General features: G+C 44.5%; 1 protein-coding gene and 2 non-coding genes across 3 annotated transcripts; all 3 read right to left on the reverse strand.

Annotated features, from left to right (window-relative positions):
* Positions 1-9,458: 9,458 nt before the first annotated feature.
* Positions 9,459-10,631, reverse strand: LOC117443875 (small ribosomal subunit protein eS17-like). The gene is made up of 2 exons (XM_034079686.2): positions 10,446-10,631; positions 9,459-9,582 (listed from the first exon to the last, which is right to left on the reverse strand). Exons 1-2 carry the CDS (start codon positions 10,614-10,616, stop codon positions 9,505-9,507), a joined length of 249 nt encoding a protein of 82 aa, XP_033935577.1. The 5' UTR covers positions 10,617-10,631; the 3' UTR covers positions 9,459-9,504.
* LOC117443876 (small nucleolar RNA SNORA71) lies at positions 9,690-9,815 on the reverse strand. Its single transcript, XR_004551719.1, has one exon. It is a non-coding gene; the product is annotated as a small nucleolar RNA SNORA71 (small nucleolar RNA).
* Positions 10,632-10,917: 286 nt separating the features above from the next.
* On the reverse strand, positions 10,918-11,043 carry LOC117443877 (small nucleolar RNA SNORA71). Its single transcript, XR_004551720.1, has one exon. It is a non-coding gene; the product is annotated as a small nucleolar RNA SNORA71 (small nucleolar RNA).
* Positions 11,044-12,260: the final 1,217 nt, after the last annotated feature.

The raw sequence follows: 12,260 nt of genomic DNA on the forward strand, positions 1-12,260 counted from the left end.
TCCCTCTCTCCTCTTCCCTTGTTCTTTATTTCCTCATCTTTATTTCTCATCCTCGTCTCTTTAAGATGGACCGCTCAGAGGAGAGGAGTTCTCCTTTCTCTCACCGCCTGCTGCTTCCCCACCTCTCTCCTCGGTTCCCCCTCCTCTCTCCTCGGCTCCCTCCTCTCAGCCTCCCCACCTCTCTCCTCGGTTCCCCTCCTCTCTCCTCGGCTCCCCTCCCCTCGCCTCCCCCCACCTATCTCCTCGCCTCCCCACCTCTCTCCTCGGTTCCCCACCTCTCTCCTCGGTTTCCCCACCTCTCTCCTCTCCTCCCCTCCTCTCTCCTCGGTTCCTTCCTCTCTCCTCTCTCCCCCCTCTCTCCTCTCTCTCCTCTCCTCCCCTCCTCTCTCCTCCTCTCTCCTCTTTCCCTTCCTCTCTCCTCGGCTCCCCCCTCTCTCCTCTCCTCCCCCCCTCTCTCCTCTTCCCCCCTCTCTCCTCGGTTCCCCACCTCTCTCCTCGCCTCCCCTCCTCTCTCCTCGGTTCCCTTCCTCTCTCCTCTCTCCCCTCCTCTCGCCTCCCCACCTCTCTCCTCGGTTCCCCACCTCTCTCCTCGGTTCCCCACCTCTCTCCTCGACTCCCCTCCTCCCTCCTCTCTCCTCGCCTCCCCTCCTCTCTCCTCGACTCCCCTCCTCCCTCCTCTCTCCTCGGTTCCCCACCTCTCTCCTCGCCTCCCCTCCTCTCTCCTCGGCTCCCCTCCTGCCTCCCCTCCTCTCTCCTCGCCTCCCTCCTCTCTCCTCGGCTCCCCTCCTCTCTCCTCGGTTCCCCTCCTCTCTCCTCGTTTCCCCTCCTCTCTCCCCGGTTCCCCTCCTCTCTCCTCTCTTCCCCTCCTCTCTCTTCGGTTCCCCTCCTCTCTCCCCGGTTCCCCTCCTCTCTCCCCGGCTCCCCTCCTCTCTCCCCGGTTCCCTCCTCTCTCCTCGTTTTCCCCTCCTCTCTCCTCTTTCCCCTCCTCTCTCCTCTTCTCCCCTCCTCTCCTCGTTCCCCTCCTCTCTCCTCATCTCCCCTCCTCTCCTCCTCTCCCCTCCTCTCTCCTCTTCCCTCCTCTCTCCTCATCTCCCCTCCCCTCCTCTCTCCTCTCTTCCCCTCCTCTCTCCTCTCTTCCCCTCCTCTCTCCTCTCTCCCCTCCTCTCCTCTCTCCTAGGTTCCCCTCCTCAGTCCTCCGCTCGCATCTCCTGTGGGCGGGACTAAGTATCGAGGATAGGAGTCGAGGAGGGACATTTGAGTATTGAGAAACCTGTGTTGACGTCACTTCTTTCTTCTGTGGCACATTAGAGCCCACTGCTGCTGCTGCAATACTGCCCCGAGTGGCTGTTATTGTTCAATAATGTTTGTGTTCGTTCGGATGAATTTCTTTGAGCTACGACTTCGTTATCCTCTCCGTAAAGCAGACTGAGCTTTGTGTAATTATTTATTAAGTTTAAGTGTAGTCGTGGTGATGCTCAGGGCTGCTGGGCCGTCTTAAAGGTTGTTTTGTGTTTTTCTGTATTTTTCTTTTGTTTTGAATGTTTTGTCTGTTTCACATTAATGGTTGAATCCAGCAATCTCTACAATCATGAATCCATGTATGCGTAACAAGTGACAGGAAATTATTGCTATTCATTCCAGACTGGATGAAATAAAGGGTTTACAAATCATTCACTTGAATATCAGGAGCCTATTGCCCAACATCGATTTACTTCGGATGTGGGTTGTTCTACAGCAGGGGTGCCCAACCAGTCGATCGCGATCGACCGGTCGATCGCAGCGAGATTCCCATCGATCGCGAGATGTGTCTAAAAATAGAACAACAATATTCTGTTTTATCGTTAATGTCCTATAAAATAATCTTCCCGTGCCAGAATAATGCACTTGAACGCACCAAAGCTTTGTGATTGGCCGGCGTGACCCCATGTGTGGGGGCGTGGCTGTTGGGCAGTGGGCACTATTTCGCTGACGTTCTCCGTGTCAACAGGAGAGACAGTCTGCACACACACAAGACCGCAATTATGGCAGAAGCAAAAAAGCCCAAAATATATCATTTTCACTCCGAGTGGGAGGATGATCATTTTGTATCTATTCCAATTCAAAGTCCATCTGTCTCATCTGCAATGCGAGCGTGGCTTTATCAAAGAAGGGTCATTTAGGAACGGCATGTCAAAACAGTGCACAAACGCTACGAGACGGAATTCCATCCCTAATTCTGCCCTACGCTCCAAAAGGGGAGGGCCTGAGAGGACAGCTGAAGGGGAGGGGCCTGAGAGGACAGCTAAATGCACAGCAGTCCATTTCCACCAGGCCCAACAACAAGAGCAAGGCTGCGACCATAGCATTTTATCGTGTCAGTCACGTTCTTGCGAAACACATGAAGTCTTTCAAAGACGGCGAAGTTGTGAAAGAAGCTTTCCTGGATGCTGCCGACGCGCTTTAGGGGGACAGTAAAAATAACAGAAGCATTTCAACAGGTTTTTGATCTAATAAAAACTCAAGTTAGATACCGTTATTAATCAGCTGTAAGTTTTAATTTGTTTGAACTTATTCATTATAATTATTGTACAAAATGGTATAAGAATGCAAACTTAAATTGATTATAGTCTATTATCAATTCAGGTTAAGAAACTAGTGTTGCTTGCATCCTATTTTAAAGGCATTTCTTTTTATACTCGACTAAAATACAACAAAAAAAGGTTTGATTCTATTAATTTTGTCTTTTTTATTGCACTTTGGCAGCAGATTCCTGAGTAGCTTCAGATCTGAGTCGTCTTATTAGTAAGCCTCATTTATACTTTTGTAGCAACACTATTTTTATATAATGGCAAAGAAAGGGTTCAGTCTTTTCTTTTTTTCCTGTGTCATGTGGCAGCACTGTTCAATGTTTCTTAAACATTACCCACTGCAGTGACGTGTGAATAAACTCCAACTCTGTATCAACAGCACTGTTGTGTAACTTCAGTTAAATACTTGTATGTGTGCAGATTAGAAAGAGGTAAAATAAAGGATCTGCAGTATTTTATGGAGTATTAAAGGTCAGTTTTATACAAGTAGTGTGTATTTACCTGGCTGTCAGTAATGGCTACGCCTCTATATGGACTGGTAGATCTCGGCAGACTGGCAACTTTAAAAGTAGCTCTCGGTTCAAAAAAGGTTGGGCACCCCTGGTCTACAGTGTGTGCCTATTGACAGGGGCGGCGGGTACTGTAGGCTAGGAAAGGCTAAGCCTTCCCAAATATTTGTGTAACTGCATCCTGGTAAAATAAAAATATAATGTCTAATGTTTGTGTCTTTGACATTAGCGCTGCCATGCAGCCACCTGTGCCCTGTACGAAGCCAGTTCAACAGACCCGGATACGTTTGAGTCATCTTAACTAACCCTAACAAACGAGATCTCGCTAAGCGGTCCTACGACGCTGGTTCAACTCGGTAAATCAAGCCAGGGGCCCAATCCCAAACCACTCCCTCCACCCTACCCCTCCGTGATGGAGTGAACTCCGTCTGTAGCCACACTCGCAGCTCAACGAGGCTCCTCCATGGAGGGAGTAACACAGCAGCAAGCTTTGGGACGGCCTCCCCTCTCTCCAGAAACAGGAAATGCCGTAACTGTATGTAACAACGGTTTCAAATCAGCATCTCTTAGACCAGGGGTGGGGAACCTCCGGCCCCGGGCCGTATACGGCCCGCGAGACCATTTGGTGTGGCCCTCGAGGTAATTTATAAACACACGCAAAAAAGAAAAAAATTAAGAAATCTAGACCGCAAATATTAAACAAGTGAGTGCCTGTTTTTCCTGGCCACGGTCAGGGTCATTGAACACAACACCAAGCCTAACATGTTCATCAGCTGTGGTATCTCCTGACAGGGTGCAGTTCTGACGGGGAGCACCAGAACGCAGCTCTGCTCCGGCACTTCCCAAAATGTCAGGCCTACCCATAAGGAGCACATGCCGCAGCAGAGGCGCGGGAAGGTATTTTGAGTGGAGGTGCTGGACTCCAGTGAACACTATTACGGGCACTAAAGCACTCCCCCACCACACACAGCACACCCGCGACTGTTACAATGAAGGCTCGATAATCAGCTCACGGCATATAGGCGGGGGTAAAGTGCTATTTTTTGCGAGTGTGGAGCGGACCTCACCTCCTCTAGGGGGGTCCGGGGGGATGCTTTTTGAAATATTGATGTGAAAGCATCAATCTGGTGCACTTTGAGAGCAGCATGAGAGATCTATGGAAACATCTCTCAGCATCCAGATGAAACACAACTGGAAGCAGATGTTCTTTTTCTTTATGGATATTTTACTAATCACTCACTCCCTTTCAAACTGTATTCTTGTTTTACTGCCATATAGTATTTCATAACTGTTTTTCCTTTATTCTCTTATTTGTTTTATAACTATAATGATCATATGAAGGTGCCGCGGAAATAATCTTTGAATAATTTGTGACCAAACCGTTTGAGACCCACGGAAATAACTTAGACTAAAGTGAACTATCTGAACACTGAGAGAGTCCTTTAGCTCACTGAGCCTCTCATGCCCCTTTCACACCAGCGCCTTTTCAGCTCCGGCTCGGAGCTAGAGCCTGAAAAGCACCGGGTTTTCCTGTTCACAACCGGAGCTGCGCCGGCTCTTAGCTCCGGAATCCGCTTCATTTCCAGCTCCAAAAAATTGTCGGTCCAGAGGCAAGAGCTTTGGAGCTAAGAGGCGACGTCGCTTACGTCTCTCTCTCACGTCGAGGCGTGCAGGAAACTAAACCCACCTCCCATGGGTCGACTGTCAGCCTGCCTGCAAGCAGTAGTGCCTATAAACACACTTTATAAGTCAGGCAGCACTAACCAGGCTTCGTGTGATTCTGTTTATGTGTGCCTTACTTTGACCATCCGTTCACTGTTATCGATCATTGTGAAGAGAGGCAGACGTGTTGTTTTGTATTATTGCAGCTATCGGATGCAAGTAGTCAGTTTAGCTTCGGTTGCTATGGTAACATCACCCGTTTGATACCAGAGAAACTTTCATAACAGCGTTGTGATGCCAAACAGTGTCAATTCAGACTGACACACATTCACTTAGGCTAAGGGGAACTGGGGATATGCATCAGCTGCTTGTGTGAGTCGGACAGTGAATACTTTAGAGCGGCCGCTGCAGTGTGAGCTACCGGGAGCTACCGGGAGAATAAACTCCCGTGGAAGAGCAGCCAGCACTGCAGCGGTCGGTACATGCTGCAGAAACACATTAATAAACAATGAACAACGGCACTCTGGAGAAAAGCATCAGGTTGGAGAAGTCGTTATTCAATTTAATCTGGCTTCGTGTGATTAAAAGCAACACGATCATCGACCCGACGCAGTTGTTGTTGTTGTGAGCGCCGTAATGGCTGCCGTTGGGGGGCAAAATCAGCGATGTAAACGGTGACGTCATGACGCAGCAAGGGCAGCTCTGGGGCGCCAGTGGGCGGTGTGCACAGAGCGGGAGCTGAAAAGGGAAACCGGAGCTGAACCAGAAAAGCTCCCGCTCGGAGCTAGAAACTGAAAAGCGCTGGTGTGAAAGCCGCATCAGTCTGAGAGGAGAGCTCTCCTGCAGCGTGTTGTGGAACCAACAGCTCCGTATGTCCGTTAGTGCAGCTAGCTAACTGCTAACCAGATGCTAACAACACCTCCCTGCTGCTGGCACCGGTCCCTCTCGCTCTCTCTCTCAGACACTAAATGCGCTATTTCCGCGCGCACACGCACACGGAGCTTGAATGACACAAGCACACTTTTATTTCCATGCAACTTTCTGATTGGTCTGGTGTCTTGCCTCTGTTTGCATTCACTGAACACTGGAAATTACAGTCCTGCCGTCCTCTCTAATGTCATGATGAGGTTCACGTAAAGCACGGTTAATGTATTATATTATTGAGGTAGAATTGTCCGGGCTACAGAATTGTTAGCTAACAATGTGGAATTTTATTGGCTACATATTACACAGAGTATGCACAGCGGGAGCAGCAATAACCGTCAAATATAATTCAGGCAAGGGAGCCCCGCACCCCTGCCCGCCGCTAGGGGGTGCTGCAGCGCCCTCTCAGCACTCCCCCTTCCCGCGCCCATGCGTGTCTGTGTCTTCAAGCTGAAAGCCCAGTGGCGATTGTTCATCTGTCACACTGATCCATTAACAGTCAATAACTTTGTTGTTATTAGCATCTGGTTAGCTAGCTATGCTAACGAATATAAGAAGCTTTTTCTCCAACCAGTGAGGTAAAGGCACGTCTTTATATGATCATTAGTTATAAAAAAATAAGAGAATAAAGTAAACAGGTAATAAAATACTATGACAGTTAAAACAAAGTAGTTATTAATAAACACGAATACAGTTTGAAAGGAGAGTGATTTTTAAAATATCCATAAAGAAAAATAAATCTGCTTCCAGTTCTGTTTCATCTGGTGCTGAGAGATGTTTCCATAGAGCTCCTCATGCTGCTCTCAAAGTGCACCAGATTGATGCTTTTAACTTCAACATTTAAAAACAAATCTTCCCGGGGGAGCATGCCCCCCAGACCCCCCTAGAGGAGGTTAGGTCCCCCCCCCACTTAAATCATGTTCACATGGATAGGAAACTAAATCTCAATACTTCTATTGTATCTCCGGTTCAATCTGGCCTTCAGGTCTAATCTCTCCACAACAACTGCCCATACTTAAATTACCGAATGACTTGTACTCTGCTGCCGATGATGGTGAACTCACAGGCGCCATTTTTATTGACTTGACAAAAGCCTTGATCTCGTTGATCGATATCTGCTCTTGGATAAACTTCACGGCGTTGGCCCTTTCTAATAATAGTGTTATGGTTTAACTCGTACCTTCGCAGGAGAAAGCAATGTGTGGTTGTTAATGGAAAACAGTCTGACCTGTTGATCCAACAAAAGGGTGTACCCCAAGGATCAACTCTGGGCCCACTTCTGTTCTCTATTTACATAAATGATTTATCTTCTTGTCTCATTCATTGTTGTACTCACCTTTATGCTGATGACACCGTCATATATACATCCAAATCTGACTTCTCACAAATTCAGATCTCTCTTCAATCGGATTTTAATATCTTATATATATATATCTAATAGCACTGGCTATCACACAATAAACTACTGCTTAACAAAACTAAATCTTATATCATGGTCTTTGGTAGCAGGCAGAAGCTCAGATCCAAACCTAATGCAGTAATAACCTGTAAGGATGGCACTTCTCTGCATAACGTTGGTAGCTTTAAATATCTCGGTGTCTGGCTAGACTCTGAACTTTCATTTAAACTACATATAAAGCATGAAATACAAAAAGTCAATTACGGAATCGGTGTTTTACACCGCTCTCGCAATTGTTTTACGCTCAGTGTCCAAAAGAGAATTGCTTCTCAACTTATTCTTCCGATTATGCACTGTTGTGATGTTGTCTACCAAAATGCACAAATCAGATCTTGCTCCACTCAACACAGCCTACAACAGACTATGCAGATGTGTTCTTGGTTGTCCTTTTCGTACACATCACTGCACGATGTATAACCAACTGAAATGGCCTTCTTTAAATGTTAGAAGACACACGCATTGGCTCCAGCTGATATTTAAATGCATTTAAATAACTATCCCCCTTAGTTAAAGCAGTATGTTGTACCCTACTTGCCAAATCATTAAGTTAGACATTCTGTTCAGATGTATTTCTCTGTCCCGTCTGGATCGGCAGAAGAGCGTTCATGTTCAAAGCCCCAACAGACTGGAACACTTTACCTGCTGCCGTTAGATCTCTGGCATCATTGGGTTTGTTTAAACATCATCTCACGTTCAGCTGGTCTGCACTTGATGAAACTGATTTGATGAAACTGATATTGATGAAACTGATATTGATGAAACTGATGTTGATGAAACTGATATTAAAGAAACTGATATTAAAGAAACTGATTTGATGAAACTGATATTGATGAAACTGATATTGATGAAACTGATGTTGATGAAACTGATATTAAAGAAACTGATATTAAAGAAACTGATTTGATGAAACTGATATTGATGAAACTGATATTGATGAAACTGATTTTGATGAAACTGATATTAATGAAACTGATTTAATGAAACTGATTTAATGAAACTGATTTTGATGAAACTGATTTTGATGAAACTGATTTTAATGAAACTGTTTTTAATGAAACTGATTTGATGAAACTGATTTAATGAAACTGATATTAATGAAACTGATTTAATGAAACTGATATTAATGAAACTGATTTGATGAAACTGATTTAATGAAACTGATATTGATGAAACTGATATTAAAGAAACTGATATTAATGAAACTGATATTAAAGAAACTGATATTGATGAAACTGATATTGATGAAACTGATTTAATGAAACTGTTTTTAATGAAACTGATTTGATGAAACTGATTTAATGAAACTGATATTAATGAAACTGATTTAATGAAACTGATTTAATGAAACTGATATTAATGAAACTGATTTGATGAAACTGATTTAATGAAACTGATTTTGATGAAACTGATTTAATGAAACTGATATTAATGAAACTGATATTAAAGAAACTGATATTGATGAAACTGATATTAATGAAACTGATATTAAAGAAACTGATATTGATGAAACTGATTTTAATGAAACTGTTTTAATGAAACTGATTTAATGAAACTGATATTGATGAAACTGATTTGATGAAACTGATTTAATGAAACTGATATTGATGAAACTGATTTGATGAAACTGATATTAAAGAAACTGATATTGATGAAACTGATTTTAATGAAACTGTTTTAATGAAACTGATTTAATGAAACTGATATTGATGAAACTGATATTAATGAAACTGATTTAATGAAACTGTTTTGATGAAACTGATTTAATGAAACTGATATTGATGAAACTGATATTAATGAAACTGATATTAAAGAACTGATATTGATGAAACTGATATTATGAAACTGATATTAATGAAACTGATTTGATGAAACTGATTTAATGAAACTGATTTAATGAAACTGATTTAATGAAACTGTTTTAATGAAACTGATTTGATGAAACTGATATTGATGAAACTGATATTAATGAAACTGATTTAATGAAACTGTTTTGATGAAACTGATATTAATGAAACTGATTTTGAGGAAACTGATTTGCTCGACTGTCTCAAATTGTAATGATTGTGTGCGTTGCTTGAATTTCACTTCCCAGACTGTATGTGGTTCGTCTTGTGCGTCATGTTTGTCTTTGTGTATGTGTGTCTGTAAGTTGTTGCTGTTGTCGGACCCCCTTGGAAACGAGACGGTGCATCTCAAGGGGTTCATCCCAATCAATAACATTTCTATATATTTCATGTCCGGGTTCATGTTTGTCTAGCCTTGCTTCGAGCAAGAGACAGTTGTCTTCTCTAAAATGTCCCTTCGAAGGGACTGGATAGGAATGAGGAGTCGAGCAGAGGTTTTTGTCCCAGAGGGTTTTTATTATTAAGATACTTTACAGACGTCAGACTCCTCGGGGCTGCTTGAAGTTCATGCCGACGGGCGGCTGCGTCACCTGCAGGTTGGACAGACCGCCGAAGTCCTGCAGCACACAGACACAAAGACACATCAACCCACAGCCAATGAATACATCGATCACCCCAGACTCTCTGGAGGAAACAGCAGACTTCATCACGAGCACAGATCTAATGTGTGGCAGCGCCAGGGTCTGATAGGAACGAGGATCCTTCAGACACGGGAAAGGCTTCCAGCTTCATCTCCCTGTACTATCAATGACCTGGCGACGAGGACGCCATGACCACTTTCGATACAGGACACACACACACACACACACACACACACACACACACACACACACACACACACACACACACCAAAGTGCTTCTATAGTAAATAGAAGTGATCAGAAATGTGGAACATAATTTAAACACAAGCTATATGAACAAAACATGGCGAGGGATACATTAACAAACGTGACGATTTAACAAATACATCATATGAAATAAGGGGAATTTAACAAATCAGAGAAAGTGGAAATATTAATAAATAAATTAGGTAAAAAGGTATCGAGATAAATAATACAAAATTACATAATGTTTAAATACATAGGATGAGGATTGCAGGAACTTCTGGGCGTTTTAACAATAAAAAACCTGTTTGAGTACAAGTACCTGAGAGCAGCTTTACTGCAGTACACACAGTATTACTGCGGTACACACACACAGTATTACTGCAGTACACAGTATTACTGCAGTACACACACACACACACACAGTATCACTGCAGTACACACACACAGTATTACTGCAGTACACAGTATTACTGCAGTACACACACACACAGTATTACTGCAGTACACACACAGTATTACTGCAGTACACACACACAGTATTACTGCAGTGTACACACAGTATACTGCAGTACACAGTATCTGAGAGTACTCACCAGCAGCTTCAGCATCTCCTTGGTGTCGGGATCAACCTCGATCAGCTCCTGATCCAGAGCGGACACCTGCAAGGTACCAGACCAGGTTACCACCATCATCATCATCATCATCATCATCATCACCACCACCACCACCATGTTCCAGGACCACAGAGGTCTCCTCTGTCCCATTCTCCCCCTGTCCCTGAACGCACCATTTCCCTAACCCCAGCAGCCAAAGTGATTTGGTGAGTCGCTCCACGTTGGAAGAAATTAAACGCATCGATATAAAGTGAAGGAACTCCGACCTGCGGCTCAGCGCGGCCTGAGGGAACGCCTCTCAGCGGGAACACGTTATAAACGTGGTGAGGTCTCCATCGTGGCTCAGCTGCTCACACTCAGCTCGTGGAAACCATCACTTCTCAATCTGACTGAACGCGTCTCGGGTAGATTTGTCGTGCGGGGACAGAACACCGTGTTACTATATCTCTAATGTGTGGCAGCGCCAGGGTCTGATAGGAACGAGGATCCTTCAGACACGGGAAAGGCTTCCAGCTTCATCTCCCTGTACTATCAATGACCTGGCGACGAGGACGCCATGACCACTTTCGATACAGGACACACACACACACACACACACACACACACGGGTATATGCAGGAATCCTGAAGTCAAATTTAATACCTTTTAAGACCTTTTTTAAGACCCTTTCCATACATTTTAAGACCTCATCGCAACTTCGATTTCTAACCGGTTACCTTGGCGACACACTTGACCTCACATTGACTATATTGATTGTAAGATAGCTCAACTGAGTGCAGACAGACTAGCCTCCTCTCCACATGACCTTCAACCGCTGTGGGTTAGGGTTCATGCAGCATGCTGCTTCTGTGCTCTTTCACTCATCAGAAACCAGTAGAAACCAGTATTTGACCAATAAACAAAACTATGAAATATGAAATATATTAAACTTCATGAGCTTCAGCGGGGTAACGCCATATAGGAGCTCCCTCACAAATACCCAGGGGTTACATTGGGCTGTCCGGGGCTGAGCCCGGCACAGAGGACGATGCTCTGACGTCATCACCCTCACACATTTGTCCTATGTTTACAAAAAACGATACATCTCTTAAGACTTTTCTCGTTCTTAATATAGACTATATTTAGGGTCGATATGTGTTGACCTCACTTTAAAATAGCAGATCTCTGTGACCGGATATAGTTTGGCTTAGACCCCACGAGGACGCATACAGTAAAACGCAAACGCAAAAAAGTCTTCCGTTCAAGCGCATTCGATTCATTAACGTGTCCGTTCACACTCGACCGCTGGAAACGCTGTAGTACATATGCCAGGCCTGTAAGTGGCGCTGCTGCCGCCACAAAATACACCAAAAGCAGCGAAGAAGACCCCGGAGCATGGTTGTCATGGTTGCCCTTCTGTTTATTCTCCGCGGTGGACGGCGTGTTCTCCTGCTGTATATCTCTCAGGTAGTCCACCAGCAGATAACCCCCCCCCCCACAAAGCGGAGCAAGGCAACGAAACTTCAAATAAGAAGCAGCATTTTATGGCGCGCTGCATGGGGCCGCCTTGAGGGGTTTCCCGACATGTTGTTTCAGTAAACTAAAGGGTGTGTCATGCTGTCGTTGCTGTGGACCTTCTTAACACCTTGGAAAATGCCGTTTAATACTTTTAAATACTTTTTAATAGCCTTAATTTTCGCTAAATTGATTTATCAACTTTTAATACTTCTTAAGACCCCGCGGACACCCTGTCACACACGCAGTGAGTGTTTTGTGTCGAGTGTAGGCCATCTTCCGGAGGGATGTGCTACAGAT

The sequence above is a fragment of the Pseudochaenichthys georgianus genome, unplaced genomic scaffold (genome assembly GCF_902827115.2).
Source record: "Pseudochaenichthys georgianus unplaced genomic scaffold, fPseGeo1.2 scaffold_692_arrow_ctg1, whole genome shotgun sequence".
Classification (NCBI taxonomy): domain Eukaryota; kingdom Metazoa; phylum Chordata; class Actinopteri; order Perciformes; family Channichthyidae; genus Pseudochaenichthys; species Pseudochaenichthys georgianus.

Coding starts and splice junctions, on each gene's coding strand:
- LOC117443875 (XM_034079686.2), bottom strand. CDS start 10,616: ATGGGACAGAGGAGACCTCTGTGGTCCTGGAACATGGTGGTGGTGGTG. Junction 9,583..10,445: donor AGGAGATGCTGAAGCTGCTG/GTGAGTACTCTC, acceptor TGTGTGCTGCAG/GACTTCGGCGGTCTGTCCAA.